The sequence below is a fragment of the Ranitomeya variabilis genome, chromosome 1 (genome assembly GCF_051348905.1).
Source record: "Ranitomeya variabilis isolate aRanVar5 chromosome 1, aRanVar5.hap1, whole genome shotgun sequence".
Classification (NCBI taxonomy): Eukaryota; Metazoa; Chordata; class Amphibia; order Anura; family Dendrobatidae; genus Ranitomeya; species Ranitomeya variabilis.
Window position 1 is genome coordinate 920,816,256 of NC_135232.1, and position 17,956 is coordinate 920,834,211.

Below are 17,956 nucleotides of genomic sequence, written 5' to 3' on the forward strand. Positions count from 1 at the left end.
CTTTCATTCACCCCCCACATCCGATCACTGGCTCGCTCTTCTTATCTGCATCTCAAAAACATTTCCAGAATTCGCCCTTTTCTTACTTTCGACTCTGCAAAAACTCTTACTGTCTCACTTATTCATTCTCGTCTGGACTATTGTAACTCTCTACTAATTGGCCTACCTTTTACCAGACTCTCCCCGCTCCAATCTGTCCTGAATGCTGCTGCCAGGATCATATTCCTCGCCAACCGTTACACCGATGCCTCTACCTTGTGCCAGTCATTACACTGGCTACCCATCCAATCCAGAATCCAGTACAAAACTACTACCCTCATCCACAAAGCACTCCATGGCTCAGCACCACCCTACATCTCCTCTCTGGTCTCAGTCTACCAACCTACCCGTGCCCTCCGCTCTGCTAATGACCTCAGGTTAGCATCCTCAATAATCAGAACCTCCCACTCCCGTCTCCAAGACTTTACACGTGCGGCGCCGATTCTTTGGAATGCACTACCTAGGTTAATACAATTAATCCCCAATCCCCACAGTTTTAAGCGTGCACTAAAAACTCATTTGTTCAGATTGGCCTACCGCCTCAACGCATTAACCTAATTATCCCTGTGTGGCCTATTAATAAAAAACAACAACATAATCACGTTCCTCCATCATGTTCTCATACACTTTATGCAGTTAATAGCCTCTGTGTCTGTACTGTTACATACTTAGGCAGTTAACTGGTTCATGCAGCTTTACATGAACACCCGAGCCTTACACTATGGCTGGTCCAAATAACTAAAGCAATTGTTACCATCCACCTCTTGTGTCTCCCCTTTTTCCTCATAGATTGTAAGCTTGCGAGCAGCAGGGCCCTCATTCCTCCTGGTATCTGTTTTGAACTGTGATTTCTGTTATGCTGTAATGTCTGTTGTCTGTATAAGTCCCCTCTATAAGTTGTAAAGCGCTGCGGAATATGTTGGCGCTATATAAATAAAATTATTATTATAAATTATTATTATTGATCGCCCGATATTGCATTTTAATGCAATGTCGTGGCGACCAAAAAAACGTAAATCTGGCGTTTCGATTTTTTTTTTCATTACGCCGTTTAGCGATCAGGTTAATGCTTTTGTTTTTTTGATAGATCGGGCGATTCTGAACGCGGCGATACCAAATATGTGTAGGTTGGGTTTTTTTTTTATTGATTTATTTTGATTGGGGCGAAAGGGGGGTGATTTAAACTTTTATATTTTTTTTATTTTTTTCACATTTTTTTTTACTTTTTTTTTTAACTTTTACCATGCTTCTATAGCCTCCATGGGAGGCTAGAAGCAGGCACAGCCCGATCGGCTCTGCTACATAACAGCGATCATCAGATCGCTGTTATGTAGCTAAAATGCAGGTGTGCTGTGAGCGCCGACCACAGGGGGGCGCTCACAGCCACCGGCGATCAGTAACCATAGAGGTCTCCAGGACCTCTATGGTTACAATGTACAAGCATCGCCGACCTCCGATCATGTGACGGGGGTCGGCGATGCGCTCATATCCGGCTGCACGGCCGGATGCGGTAGTTAAATGCCGCTGTCTGAGTTTGACAGCGGCATTTAACTAGTTAATAGCGGCGGGTGATCGCGATTTCACCCGCCGCTATTGCGCGCACATGTCAGCTGTAAAAAACAGCTGACATGTCGCGACTTTGATGTGCGCTCACCGCCGGAGCGCACATCAAAGCGGGGGTCCCGACATGTGACGTACTATTCCGTCACATGTCGGGAAGGGGTTAAAGGGAACCTGTCACCTGAATTTGGCGGGACCAGTTTTGGGTCATAGGGGCGGGGTTTTCGGGTATTTGATTCACCCTTTCCTTACCCGCTGGCTGCATGCTGGCCGCAATATTGGATTGAAGTTCATTCTCTGTCCTCCGGAGTACACGCCAGCGCCATGCGTCCTGTGCTTAAATCTCTATGGGTGATGGTATGAATACTCCAAAAACTATGGCAGCCTTTAGATTACAGATATGAGCCTATTATTCTACCTTGCACTTTTGCCAGGAAACCAACAGGCGTCTATGTGAAAGTTTTTATTATGGGACTTTTGCAGCTTGCAAGTGTATAAATCACTGTTTTGCCTTTCTGCGGCTTGCTTTGTGAAAAAGCCAATGAGAATATACATCTCTCTTATTCCATCTGGCAGAAGCTAAGCAAGATAGGTAAATATTACGTTCTGGCTCGATGTCAGGAGTGCTATCAGTACGGCAGCTTTGTTCATTAATGTCCTTAAGTCTTTGAACATTTTTTCTATGGGGAAAACACTCACATTCCACCCATCAACATCCATTTATTTATTGGTTGCATAGATATTGAACTGCACATCTGGAAACCTGCTAACAGTCATGGTCTACTGTTCAGGACAAGACTCGATTGTAGCGTCCAAAGATTCTCTATAAAGCACAGCTGCATCCAAACTATAAATACCATTTGTCACTTACAGTACTTGCAGTTTAATGCTCTTTGAGGATCTCCAGTATTTAGTCATGCAGTGTAAGCCTTGTAATGACTGGAACTGTTAGATTAGGGTCCCATTACCATATGTAGAGCTCAGACCTGTAATATAATAAACGATTACCAGAATATATAATCTAATACACATAAAGGTTTACCTGCAAACAACTGCTGAGAACATATTCTGTAGTTCTTTTTCCACCTTAGTATCATGACCTGTCTTGTCAGTTTTGGTACCTGTTGACTTTAAGGTTTCTTCTATTTACACTTTTATGGTTCTCCATGGCATTTTTCTATTGACTGTAATAATATTTGTGCATTTGTTGCTCATGATCTTCTTGCGTGATTCTTTTCATCTATTCAACCATACATGGGTTTTCCAAAATGTACGGTCTTATAATATTTTCCTATTAACATGTAAAATAAGGCTTGATTTGGTCATTGAGTCAATTTTTGGGGATGCATAGGAATGGGTGCCAAAGCAAATATCATTATGGGATTTAAACCTATTATCTTTACGTATGCGACATGAGAAAAAGACCAATTTGAACTCAACTGAATTATATTTTTCTAGGGAAAAAAAATCAGTTTATCTTCTAACTTACTGATCTAATCATCTGCTCTTTCTGTTGTACGGGGTCCAGTGGGTAGTCCTAATCCCTAATTGATCTCAGTATGTAATCATAGAGATGTCTGTTAGTGATTAGGACCACCCACTGGACTCCTAAGCCCTGAAAAAGAAGAGATTTAGATCCACGAATAACAAGTTATGCTCAATCTTTTCCAACAAAACTCTATATCAATCTTCTTAGCTCCTCTTGTTTTAGACCATGATGCCTGTCAACTTGACAGATTCCCATAACACTCGAAATGTAACTTTCATAATAATCTCCTATGGCATAGCTTATCTTTATTGTTATAAAGACTGAAGGTCTCTCCCTGAATATGAAAACCTCAAAAATCCTGAATCAACCACTAATTTATTAATGTTCCAAAATATACAGTATATTGTACAGTGTATGCTTTATAAAGACTTAATCGTGACTCTGTAAAAGCTTTCCATTTTGGATATATATGTCATTCCAATTAGAAGTGAACCAAATGCCAAATAGCATAGGAAATGTATGGTAATTTTGTTAATTTCCTTTTGTCGGCACTGCTAATTTATGAGCCACTAAAATAGACATTGCAGTCCTTCACAATGTAGCCAATGTCTTTTCCCCAACTAAGTTCTTCAGGTCATTGCCGTATAGTATAATACTGTATTTGTATCAAGTGCTGTAGATAAATTAGTAAAATCTATAATAATTCCATCTGTCTGAGTTGCTCGGTATATCTGGTGTATTGGAGGAGGCTTGTAGCATGCTGCTCAGTAATGGCCATAATAGTGTATGTAGTATTCATCAGCCAGAAGGAAAATATTGTGCATGGGCTCAATAAGGAAAGTAGGCTTTAAGATTGATTTTATTCCTGGAGATGTAATATTAGACTGTTTACATTGCTACTTTGGGTTCAATTCTAAGACATTTAAGCTGAACACAGTAAAACAAACACACTTGTTATAAAGTATCAAATATTTTTTCTAGTAAATTTGCCAATTTAAAATGAAATTTGGTATCCTCCTGCGCTGTTCTAGAAAACATCTGGGTATAATTTCATTGATGCAGGATGATCTCAAGAAAGTGGTGACTTACAAACAAATCCATTGAAAAAGTGAAGTAAGGACACTAATGAAAAGTTTCATACTTGGAGCGGCTGCTTCATTTATCCTGTCTGCTGTATCAATGTCATCAGTGGCTCAGCCATACTCGCAGCAGAATATAGGCTTCAAAACATACACAAATCACCTCCTGCATGACTTGGTCACACATTTTATTTTCTTTTTGCTGTACTTTTGGGAAGCTCATTTAATGCAGTTACTGGCAGACAAATCAAAAAAGAGGAAAGCCATATGATGAAGGTGTGAAAGTACTTCACTTATTAGAAGTAAAATAACAGCTCGTCCTGGACTCTCCGAACTGCTCCCACAGGAACCAATTGTGTTATATTGCTTGAGAGAAAGAGCCAAAATATTACTAAATACTTAAATGTTTTTCCACTTTTTTCATTTATGTACTGAAAATATTGCTATCTTTTTCTTAAATCTATCTTTTTCTTACATCTATCTATCTATCTATCTATCTATCTATCTATCTATCTATCTATCTATCTATCTACCATGAAAAAGATGAAAGCATAGTAAGGATAGTAAGACAAGCCAGTTGCCACACAGGACCAGTATGTGATACTCTAGAATAGATGTAAGACAAGTTTAACAAAGGGAAAGTTTGGATAACTTAAAGGGAACCTGTCACCAGATTTGGCCGATATTAGATATGGCCACCACCTTTCAGGGCTTACATATAGCATTCTGTAATGCTATTTATCTGCCTCCAACGCAACCTGAAAGACAAGAAAAAGAACTTTTATTATACTCATCTGGTATATGGGATTGTCAGCTGAGATGGCTGTTGGCTAACAGCCATCTAATATGTTTGGCCAGCTTGAAGCGAACCTGTCACCAGATTTGACTGATATGAGATACTGCCACCACCTTTTAGGGCTGACATATAGCATTCTATAATGCTGTATATCTGCTCCCCAACTCAACCTGAAAGAGAAGAAAAAGATATTTTTTTATACTCTGGGGGCAGTCTGGTCCGAGGGGTGTCGATTTTCTTATTCCAATTTTCTTACTATCTTCCTTCTTCTTGTTTCATGTGGGTGACGCATCCCTACGTCATCCACACAGTCTCCTTGGCATTATGCTTCTGCGCGGCGTACTTCTCTGCTCTGTTGAAGGCAGAGCAAAGTACTGCAGTGCACAGGGAAAGATCAAAGAGCCCCGGCGCATGTGCACTTCAGTACTTTGCTCTCAACAGGGTTTATGTAGGGATGCGTCATCCACATTGAAGCAAGAAGGAGGTGTTTGTAAGAAGATGGGAGGTGCCTGAGCAAGAACATTGACATCCCTTGGTCCAGACTGCCTCTCAAGTGAGTATAATAAAAGCTCTTTTTCTTTCAGGTCGAGTTAGAGGCAGATATACAGCATTATAGAATGCTGTATACCAGGGCTGAAAGGTGGTGGCCATATCACAAATCAGTCAAACCTGGTGACAGGTTCGCTTTAAGCAGGCTAAACATATTAGAAGGCTGGCTGGCAGCCATCATAGCCGACAATCCCATACACAAGATTGCTTGCTTGGCCGAACACTCCTGTGTTCTCTATGAGAAAACCTCCAACTGACATGTCAGCCAATGGCTTATATCAGGAAGAACCATGCAGTCGGTAGTCTGAAATCAGACATATGTGTGATGTACATGTCCCCTGAGCATCAGTTGGCCCGATACACAGTATCGTTAGGTTCAATCGATGTTAATCGAATGTGCATGAGGGCCTTTAATTTAGGTCACACGAGACCGGAATGCTGTACAGTGAAGAATCTAAAAGTTAGTCAGCTTCACAGAAAACAGAATATAATCATGATTTCAGAGTAAAATATCAATGCAGGAGGAGAGAGAAAATGTATCTGATAAGATATTACAAAGTCACTTATTTTCATGTGTACTATTGATTTGTGAAATAAAAATTAAAATGATGGTTACTCTTGTAGTTGTACTTTGGATGGAAGGATTCCAGTGGCTATTAAAACATTTGCATTGAGTTCCTGCTACAGATGATCTACTGTAGAATGCAAAAAAAATTGTTCTTATGGAGTAAAGTAAACTAATGGTCCATTACTTTCAATATTTAAGAGATGAAAATGTCAGGAAATGTCTCGATAGTGCCTCCTTTATAAAGCCTAACAGGTGCTTTTATGACAGTAGAGATAACTTTTTTGATCTTGTTTAATTTATTTAATAGCTCAGTATTCAAGTCACTTGCCACTTCACCCATCCCTATCATGCCGGCGTTTTCATGATGTGCCAAAACACTACATTTGTTTAAAAAAAAAAAAAAAAAAAAAATCCCCACAAATGAAAGAGATTAAATTTGTAAGAACTAATTGTTCTGTCCTTGGCAATGTGCGTCCATCCTTCATGAGATCAAACCTGCATAAGCTGTAAGCATTCTCAGAGTTCACACCTCACTTCTTCATAAATATTGCATTGTAGGTCTACAATCTGCCAGTTAGACTATAATACTTCTAGATGTCTCAGCTCTACCACAACTAGCCTATTATTGCAACTCTACTATTAAGTCAGACGAGGGATGAATCTTGATTATAAGGATTCTTCAATTGCTGCTTGTTTCTGTTTCCCATGAGACAATAGATGTCATTGCATTTTCTAATGAGTGGTGTCGGACTAGGGGGCTCCCAGGGCCCACGGTCCAGCTACATGTACATATTGTATTACCCTCTTTCACAAAGTTTCCTATGCTCCTAAAGAAAAATAAGTTGGGTAGGTTGAAAAATTAATGATGAGGTACTGCCTTTGTCAGTACATACGGAATCAAGTTTATTGTACCAACTACTGTTCATTTAGGCTAGGTTCACATTAGCATTTCCGTGCACAGCGTATCATCTGCATACGCAAACGCATGCCAAAACGCATGCAAAAGCATGCTTATGCCTGCGCATCATCTTGTGCATGACGCAAACAAAAACGCTGCGTGTGCATTCGTTTAAATGCATTTTGGCATGCATTTGCGTTTTTTATGTGAATGGTGGAGACGGTGACATCATTTTTTGGACATGCGCAGTCTATAGCCTGCATGCGTATCGAAAGCATGCATACGCATGTCCTTGTGTACCAATGCGTTCCCATAGACAGTAATGGATTTTTTTGATGCAATCATCCGCAATCGTCTGCATGCGGACGATTGTGCAATACTTGATGCCTCAAAAAATGCAACATGTTGCGTTCACCGTACACCGCCCAAACCGCAAAACGACGCATCCGCATGTGTACGCATGCAAAAGCATGTCCCTGCATACACCATATTAAAGATACAGTACGTACGCATAACGCATGCGGATGTATGCGGATCATGCACAGAAACGCTAATGTGAACCCGACCTTAGAGAGGCCCCTTCTGCCCAAGGTGCCTACCAGGGGATTCACCTGTTCTCCTGTGTGCCAGTCTGAGTATAGTAACATGGTAATAGCAGGTTTTAAGCTTTCATGGATTATTATTTCTCCACGATGGCCCCCTTAAGAGTTATTGATGGTTGCTGGTGTGATCCCTTTATGAATATTGTGAAATTTGCTTCATTTTTATTGGAAATTTTAACTGTGACTAAACACAGTTCCAAAAGGTCAGTCACTTTAGTATTAAAGTAGTTGACCGGGAATGGAAAATTGACTGCCTTCTTCCACAAGCAAAGGCACACATGTGCACAGGTTGTGTAGCATATTTCAGCTTGGTTCCAATTAAGTTTACCTGCCATAACACACAAGCCCAGGCCAACTATTCTACTGTTTTTTGGAAGGAAGTGACTAATTCTACTTTACGGACAACCATGTTATATTCTGTTGTTCTTCGGGGGTCCTAGAAGCCAAGTATGATTACAACATGACTCCAAATACGTTGGACTAAGAGTGCTGTACTTTTTTAAGCTTGACAAATTCGATGTATTCATAATCAACAATGTGAAGTCTTCAGACAACTAATTATTCCAAAAAGTGTCCTAATCAGCTTATACCACTAATCCAATCGACAGACATGTCAGTGATTAAAAGACATTAGGCATCACAATATTAATGAGCTTGTGTATGTCATTGTACTCCGTCCTGGCGTCTCACCGCAGGTGCGCCTACCAATTCCATTGTGATACTGTTCCAATCACAGTCTTTTCATTAAATATTAAAGTTTCTTGATCTGAAGGTTCCATTAAACATATATTGTTAGTAAACACTATACATTATTAAATAGACTTGTAATATTACCCATATTATTTTTCTTTTGTCATATAGTATTACAAAAGTTCTAATGATATTATGGCTGGAGACAGTAATTAAGACTAATTAGGACTCATGATGCCACATTGCAACATCAGCTTGAAATCCAATCTGATTAGCACATAATAAGGACAATTATTGTTAGTGGGTATTTTCCGAGTATTTCTATAATCTAATTTAAATTACTTGTAATTAGTCATGTCGCCAACCTCCCTCCTGCTGCTATAGGGTTCTAGTCATTCTAAGCTCTCTAATTTATAGATATAATAAAGCAACAACTCAATAAGATTGAAGAATAGAGATTACGAGGAATTGTATTTTGTCTTCAATTGTCTACCCAATCAGAGTGTCACATGGTCCATAGCCAGTGGAGGTGACCTCAATTTTATTCCAGCTTAAACTGCCCAAGCAGGACAAAGGGGAAGGGTTTGTCCAAAAACAACTCTTTGTTATGAGTATAAGTAGAACTTGTAGATATCCGCCTAATTATTAGCTTCTGTGAAGTCTACTTCGACATTGTTTCAGTCCTGGTTAGTGTATATCTAATGACGTTGGAATGCATCGTATGATATTAATATCTTAAAATAATATAATTTACAGGGTGTGTATGGAGACAGTAAAGCTCTCGTCCTCATCATGTAGATTATCATCAAGGGAGGCTTTAGGAAAGACTTTCTGGTGGTCCACTGTTAAATGATTAAAAACCCAGTCCTCAGGAGTAAGTACTATTGCAGTGAAATTGAGGATTCCGGGAAATGAGCCTGACCAAGAAAAACACAATCTTTCACCACAAATATGATATTGGTATTAAGCTTAGGCTACATTGTTAAAATGTTACCAACTCACTCTCTGCTTAGTGCGGTGACCTCACTATTAAATTATTCCTGCGCTAAGACATCACAGAACATATGCTACGCATGTCAAGGGCAAATAAGAACACAAGTGTCAAGTATCGTTACAGACCAGACATATTGCACCAAGTTTACTAAACTGACACATTCAGTATAACTAGTGATGAGTGAATATGCTGAAATTTGAATTCAACAATTTGCTTGAATTTTGGAAAATAAATTTGATTGGCAACAAATGTATTAAATGCAAATTAAATGTTTATTATTATTCCCTCTCCAGACCCCAGAGCATAATAAAAATAGGATGAAAAAAATATGGTTACTCACCTCTCCACTACCCTCAGCTTATCCGTACATCTCCCAGCTAGGTCATTTTGGTCCTGTCTTAATTCACTAGCCACTGGTCTTCTTCAGTCCATGGCTTCTATGGGGTCTTCAGCACCTCTTGGCTTCAGGCAACATTAGTCTAGACCTCACACAACATCGTAATGTATATTAGGCTCTGAATTCATGGAGTTGAATGTCCAAGTTATAGACAGAGGTGCCAAATTCTTGAAGGAACCCATGGCATGAAGAAGACTGGTGGCCTGTGAATAAATACCAGATCAAAACAACCAAGTGAGGAGGTATGAGGAGAGTATTTTTTAATTTTTTAATCCCTTCTCATGACTTTTGAATCCAACTAGATGCCAACCAACCAGCCACCATTTTGTTAGATTTTTGCAAATTGAGTTGGAAAAGATTTGGATTCTGGCATATTAGAATTGATTTGTGAAATTCAATGTATAATATATTTAGGGCAACTCTCTAGATACATTACACACTTTTCTCTTCCTTACGCATCTTCATAAGAGGATTCCTTTATACCAGCAAGTGTAACTAAGCTTTTAGAAACTTTTTTTTTATTTGTTGGAATCCCTCAAGCATTTTCTAGATTGATAGTGTTCGGAGACCTGAGAACCCACTGGTGGCTCAGTCCACTGCGCAGATGTGCTCAGTTCCTGCATGAGCACACATGCAACATGGATCCATAGGGTTTATATTGGATGCATACACCGCTGCATGGAAACTCATAGGGAAGCTCAATATTTCTGCACAGTGATTTCAACAGTTGGTGAGCGTCTCTGGACCTGGACCCCACCAATCCAATATGAAAGGTGTTTAAGAGGGTCAAGGGTATAAACATGTTTAAATGTTTAGTGATATTTTAATAAATTTGGCATATTTTAACATTTTCTAAACACTACAGAACGAGAATCACAAAAAAATGTCTAAGACAGCAATAAGTTTGCCACACGCTGTACACCTCAAATCTTGATGCAATCTTTCTCCTCATGTAAAGAAATCAAATGCGACTTTATCACCGGACCATAAATGGTTTTATAAATTCCTTTTTTATTTCTATGTCCTTTTGATCAAAGTGCTTTTATAAATGTTGACTTCCAACTTTGCAGTCAACATAGACTTCTCATCTAACTTCAAAAACTTGCTCTTCAGGAATGCAGAGTTACACAAAAATCTCAAACCGCTATGGTCTAATGAATAGCTCAGAAATACAAGCATGTGGCTGGCAAATCACTTAAAGGGAGTCTGTCACCAGGTTATTGTTACCTAATCTGTGAGGAGCATAATTTAGAAACAGAGACCATGATTCCACTGATGTGTCACTTGCTGGACTTTTTCTTGTAGTTTTGATAAAATCAGTGTTTTATCATCAGGAAATCATCACTTGTGAATCTGCTACCATGTAGGCCTCCATATTCATGAACTGTATATAACCCCACCCCCATCATTCATTGGCAATTTTCTGCCTATGCACAGTGTACGCAAAAAAGCTGTCAATTAGTGGTGTGGGTGGGATTATACACAGCGCAGCATTCAGAGAACTGGTAGTTCTGCTGCATTCAGTGACTTTATCAAAACTGCAACAGATATCACAGTAAGTGATACATCGCTGAAATCAAGGTCTCTTTCCCTATATCATGCTGCTCTCAGTTTGGGCAGCAAAATCTTGCGGACAGATTCCCTTTAATATATGTCACAGTCATTTCTTTTAGATAGATATAAAGTATATGTGTCGTTTTAGCCAAATGCATTGTCATAGGCAGTGATATCATAACTTTTATGAGTGAATTAAAGTATAGGAATATCCCTGGTCTGATGTGACTTTCGTTATTCTATATACTTTAGTCTGCTTTTCCTGACCACTTTCAATATATCAGATTGGTAAACAGTCAAATACTGTTGATAAGAGATAGATAGATATATAGATAGATAGATAGATAGATAGATAGATAGATAGATAGATAGATAGATAGATAGATAGATAGATAGATAGATAGATAGATTTCCACTCATGGTTAGTGGTTGGGTGAAGCCATTTATTGTCAAACTACTGTGTTTTCTGTTTTTAAATCATAATGACCAAAATATCCAAATGACCCTGATCAAAAATTCACATACCCACGTGATTTTGGCTGATAACATGCACAGTTGTTGACACAAATGGGTTTGAATGGCTACTAAAGGTAACATTCTCACCTGTGACCAGGCCAGGAAAGCAAAAATTCATTCATTTTTTTCTCAATAATGTACACTCTGCACCCCAACTTGACTGAAAAAACAGATATGTAGACATTTTTGCAAATTTAATAGAAAAGAAAAACTGAAATATCGCATGGTCATAAGTATTTAGACCCTTTGCTTAGACACTCATATTTAAGTCACATGCTGTCCATTTCCTTGTGATCCTCCTTGAGATGGTTCTACTCCTTCATTGGAGGCCAGCTGTGTTTAATTAAACTGATAGGACTTGATTTGGAAAGGCACACACCTGTCTATATAAGACCTCACAGCTCACAGTGCATGTCAGACCAAATGAGAATCATGAGGTGAAAGGAACTGGCCAAGGAGCTCAGAGACGGAATTGTGGCAAGACACAGATCTGGCCAAAGTTACAACAGTATTTCTGCAGTACTCAAGGTTCCTAAGAGTACATCGGCCTCCATAATGCTTAAATGGAAGAAGTTTGGGACCACCAGAAGCCTTCCTAGACTTGGCTGTCCAGCCAAACTGAGCAATCATGGGAGATGAGCCTTGGTGAGAGAGGTAAAGAAGAACCCCAAGGTCACTGTGGCTGAGCTCCAGAGATGCAGTAGGGAGAAGGGAGAAAGTTCCACAAAGTCAACTATCACTGCAGCCCTCCACCAGTTGGGCCTTTATGGCAGAGTGGCCCGACGGAAGCCTCTCCTCAGTGCAAGGTATATGCAAGCCCACATAGAGTTTGCTAAAAAAAACACATGAAGGACTCCCAGACTATGAGAAATAAGATTCTCTGGTCTGATGAGATGAAGATAGACCTTTTTGGTGATGATTCTAAGTGGTATGTGTGGAGAAAACCAGGCACTGCTCATCACCTGCCCAATACAATCCCAACAGTGAAACATGGTGGTGGCAACATCATGCTATGGGGGTGTTTTTCAGCTGCAGGGACAGGATGACTGATTGTCATTGAAGGAAACATGAATGTGGAGAAGTGCAGAGATATCCTGGATGAAAACCTCTTCCAGAGTGCTCTGGACCTCTGACTTGGAAAAAGATTCACCTTCCAACAAGACAATGACCCTAAGCACACAGCTAAAATAACAAAGGAGTGGCTTAATGAGCGGTGCCACGTGATCGCTCAGCGCAGGAAGAGCTGCACGCGCGGGTCCAACGAGATGCTGCAATGGCTCTAAGGAGGGTGAGTATGATGTGCTTTTTTGGAATAGGAAGCATGCATACTGGGACTGGAGGGAGCCATGCATACAACGAGGGGACCCATGCATATGACGGGACCCGGGGAGCCATGCATACAACGACGGGACGGGGGGAGCCATGCACACAATGACGAGACCGGAGAGCCATGCATACGACGGAAGCAGGGAAGCCATGCATACAACGATGGGAAGGGTGGAGCCACGCATACCAGGACAGGAAGGAGGAGCCATGCATAGCAGGACAGCGATGGGGAAGCCACACGTAGCAGGACAGGGATGAGGGAACAATGCATACCCGACTTATACTCGAGTTAATAAGCTTACCCAGTTTTTCGTGGCAAAATTAGGTGCCTCGGCTTATACTCGGGTTGGCTTATACTCTAGTATATACGGTATAAGGATAAAAAATGGGAAGCAGCACCCCAAAGTTTTGCAAAAAGTAAAAGTGGACTTTATTAGGCCCACACGGACTCTATGATAGGCGTATTACATCTGGCAGACCTATTAGGCCCAAGGATATGCGCAGTAGACTCTCCGATCTGTCAGCTTGCCTCACCTAACATGCCGCTGACACGTTCAAATTGTGGAAGTGCGCATGCGCACACAAAAACTTGCCATGCGGATGTCACTATTGGCTGGCTGTCCATGACAGGTTGATGACGCACTGTAACATGAGCAGTAAGCCTCAAGGAAAGCTAAATATGGCATTTCCAGCATCCTCTATATGTAAGTTGATAATCCACACTGGGTGAGTTAATTTAAAAGTCTTTTACACAGCTGCACAAGTAATGGAATTAAGAGCAATTAATGTCCATTATGTTGCACTGAATGTATTCACATAGCATTTTGAAACACTAGCACTTTTAATGATATATGAAATGTACTACATGCATTGCTATATCATTTTTGTACTGTTTATAAGAATAGTTATTAATTGATGATTGTAAACTATACCTATATATACCCACCTGTATGTTGAATTCACTGCTTGACAAAAGCTTAGTGTGAGTCGAAACTTCGGCACGCCATGTGGGTCTGAGTAGATCCACTTTTTCACTTGAAGTTTATGGACTCTTGCTTCCTTTTTTCTTCTTTATAGATAAATGATAGATAGATAGATAGATAGATAGATAGATAGATAGAGCTGTTCAGTCACTAAATGGCAACAATAAGACAAATTAAGGCAGTATCACATGTGCAGACCTTGATGTCTTGTGATCATTTCATACTATCTGCTAGAAGAATTATCAAAACAATAGTTAGATCTTAGTTTCTTCTGTAAAATTAATTGCTCTGTTTTAAAGGAATCTAAAAAAGTGTCCAAACTGCAGTGTGCGAACAAGCCCTTGCCTAGGAATTAGGGACGATGGTACCAAGCTTCCCTTTACTGCGGCTCGCTCCCTTTCCGTTCTGATGACACTAGACTGATTGGGCATATGGTAGTTAGTTTCCACTCCTTTAACTGTGCAGCGCCAAATAATGACGGTAATACACAAATATTACCGACTAATAAATAGTAATGCTAACAACATTCCATAGTAAGCTTTCTGAAATGTGTGACTGTGTGAAACAAACTGCAAAGGGAAAATGTCCAGGAGAGATTTATTTTTAAGACATGGTGATAGAAATGTTAATTACTAGTGGAAAAAAAAAGCCACTTTATTACCTGGGCGAAGTGTCAGCCGAACATTCCTCTCCTCGTACTGTAATTGTTGAAATCGGGAAGTAATTGCAAATTTCTTTTTCCTCCTAAACTTTATTGCTGTTGACAAATGGCAAATTACCGATGCTTGTTTTATAAGTAGTTTTTAAAGAAAAACACTCAGCAACTTTTTTAGACTTCAAGAACACTTCTTGTCATTTCCAGTAGAGCATGGTGTGAAATGAGTCAGACTAATAGGTCTTATGTTACTGGGAAGGTGCTAATTGGACTCGTACTTTCCTTATGTTGGATATTTCTTATAAATAGTGATTTAATAAGAATATACCAGTTGTCTACAGGAAAATAAATCTGAGTATGTGTTATAATGCTGAAATGTTCGTGTTTTAGGAGCGCTGCATGAATGAAACTAATTGCACTAAGTACGTATTCCCATTTACTGTGTTCGTGCTGTTACTTACCATGTGGTCTCAGGTGGAAGGCACCCTAATTTGTGAGCAGCCCACTCATCTTGTCTTGTAATGCAAGAATAGCAGGAAGGTTATCATACCGTATAGGTTTGGGACCTTTACGGGTCACTACTTTTTGCCCATTTTGCTTTAAAATCACAGCTTATTAATTCACATAATTTTCTAGTAGAATATGGATTGTGAAATGGTATCACACTTGTGAAATCTCTCCATGCACTTGCTATAGGTTTATGGAAACACATAAAAGTAAAAAGGAATGTGTGATCAAAATAATTTTGTACTGTTCAATCAGGTTTTTATATTAATAGTTTGGTAACTCTTTTATTTTTAACTAGATGTAGGCCCGATGCTATTGCATCGAGAGGGTGGTGACGTCCCGATGGGGCCAGTGGTTGGGAGGGGTGCTTGAGGCATGGGTTTTTGCAGCGGGGGAGTCCCAGCAGCGGGGGGGTCCGGCGATGACCTGCTGGTGGTATTGCGCAAGGGCCTGGTACCACCAGCGGGTGCCATATTGGAATACCCATCACTTGGGTATTCCAATATGGCGGTCGGCGTACTTCTGGTGCAGCGCGGTGGATTGTGGGATTTGAGGACGCCCAGATAGAAGCGGATGACAGACAATTTAAGGTAATTATATAAATAGATATCACGATTTCGAATTTAGAAAAATAGATTCTTGCAATTTTTACACTGACCACTGGGGCTATTCTAGATTCATACTTCCTGTTCTTTCAGGAAGTAGCCCATGTGCAGTAGCAGCAATAGTCTGACTCAGACTCTATTCTTGTATTGAAGAGACTAATGAGAGTGTGCAAAAGACATTGTAGTGGGAAGGGGGATCAGGGGACCTGGGACATCACCTATTGTGAATGTGGCATTACGTGTGATCAGTTGTGTTTAGCGGTTTTAGCTGTCATTGTGATCCTACCTGTGACGATAGTGAAACATCTGAAAAGTTTTATGTAAAGAGCAGAAAGCATGAGTCTAAAATAACCCCAATGTCCAGAATGAAGAATGCAATATTTCTATATTTTTTTAATTAGAGATTAAAATCTGAAAAATAGAAAACAAACAGTGACAAACATTTTTTTATGAAAATACTTGTAACACTAAATCCTGATTTAAACAATAGGTAATTTTCTGATGATATAGCCTAAAATAATAACAGTGGATACTCTGCAGTAAGTTAATAAGTAGTAGTATACATGTAAAAACATACGTAAAAGTCATCCCACCGTGACAAGGTGTACCCAATCTGGATGGTCCCTAGCTCTAGTACACTAGTAACGCACCTTGCTACAATGCCAGCAGGTCTCAAAATATACAGTGGATGGAGGACGATATGGAGGCAGAAAAGGACCTGGACCTGACTGTTTTACACCTGTCTGTCGAATGCTAAAGGGATTAGGTGCACAACTCATTGTACCAAGACAAGAAACCAAGAAATGGGCATGAAATACTGGTAGTTCTTATTTGGCACTTGCTATTGTGCCATAACCTGACGATGCTATCTGTAGTCTTGTGAAGGCAACCTTTTCATACTGAACCGATCATGTGATCATCTGATCTCCATGGGTCAGCAGAAATCATTGTTCATTGAAAAAAAAAAAAAAAAGGAAAAACCATTGATATCCATGGTTTTTCCTTTTTTTCTGTGCTATGTTGTGCATAAATATGTGATTCTTCAGAATTTCTTTTAGTCTTTGTCTGATGAAGAGACCTGTGTAGTCTCGAAAGCTTGCAATTTGTTACCATCTTTTCAGTTAGCCATTAAAAGGTATCAACCACTGAGGACTCTCAATTCTAAATATTTTTCTATCTACTGGCTAACACGGTGCCAAGATATATTTCTTTCCTGACTTGAAACAAGACATATAAAGTAAAGAAGATTTTTCTTTTTTTTTTTTCACTATGCTTTTTTCAAAATTTTTATAAAAAAGCACAATGAACAGATAAGTGGCACCTGAAGGACATGAGAACTAAAATGAACTAAGAATAATATTAATAATATCAAACAACAACTTGCATGTAAATGAACAAGAAATGATGTAGTGTTTCTATCACTCTTTATATTCTTCTCAATATCCTCCTTATTCGATTGGATTTACATTACTTTTATTTGACCTTTTTCTCTTGTTGATTTACAGGGTCTCCTTCTCTCACTGGAACAGGTACAATTATTATCAGCATAGACGATGTCAATGACAACAAACCCACGTTTGCTTTAAGTCAGCATTTTATTAGTATCCCCGAAGACGCACCCACTGGAACCGATGTCCTTCTGGTCAGTTGTTCTGATCCTGATGCGAGTGTGAACGGAGTCATTCGGTAAGCTGCGTCACATGATTACATTTCCTCTAATTCGTTACAAGTTGTTCTTTTCAACCCCCTACTGAAAACCACCTCCTGTTGTCAACACCACTAGGCATCATGTGACAAACCATAATTTAACGTATTTGCCGCTACTATATTATACAAGGCAAGTAACGAGGATGTTAAGTTATATTGACAAGCCAAGTGCTACCAACTGAGAATTCAAGGAAGTCTAAGCAATCTTAGAATTTATTAATTAGGCCTTTGGTGCTAGCAGTACTTATTAAGGAACGCATCGTCTTCAAAGACGAAAACTGAGGCAACATAGACATCCCAACAGAGCTGATTATAGAAAAAAACTCGAGAAAATCATTTGTAATGCAAATGTATACAGAGTAACTATATATATATTTCACATGTAATTTTTAAATTATTATCATTGTATTGCTTGGTATGTTATTTCTGATTGTTGTATATT

At 39.5% G+C, this 17,956-nt stretch overlaps 1 protein-coding gene across 1 annotated transcript in view; it reads left to right on the top strand.

The window, feature by feature from the left end:
* Window positions 1–17,956, top strand: part of FAT4 (FAT atypical cadherin 4) — a 340,488-nt gene that overhangs the window by 273,797 nt on the left and 48,735 nt on the right. Inside the window, exon 7 of the mRNA XM_077279100.1 lies at window positions 17,313–17,493. Within this exon, the coding sequence (XP_077135215.1) occupies window positions 17,313–17,493 (181 nt within the window). The remainder of the gene's footprint in view (window positions 1–17,312; window positions 17,494–17,956) is intronic.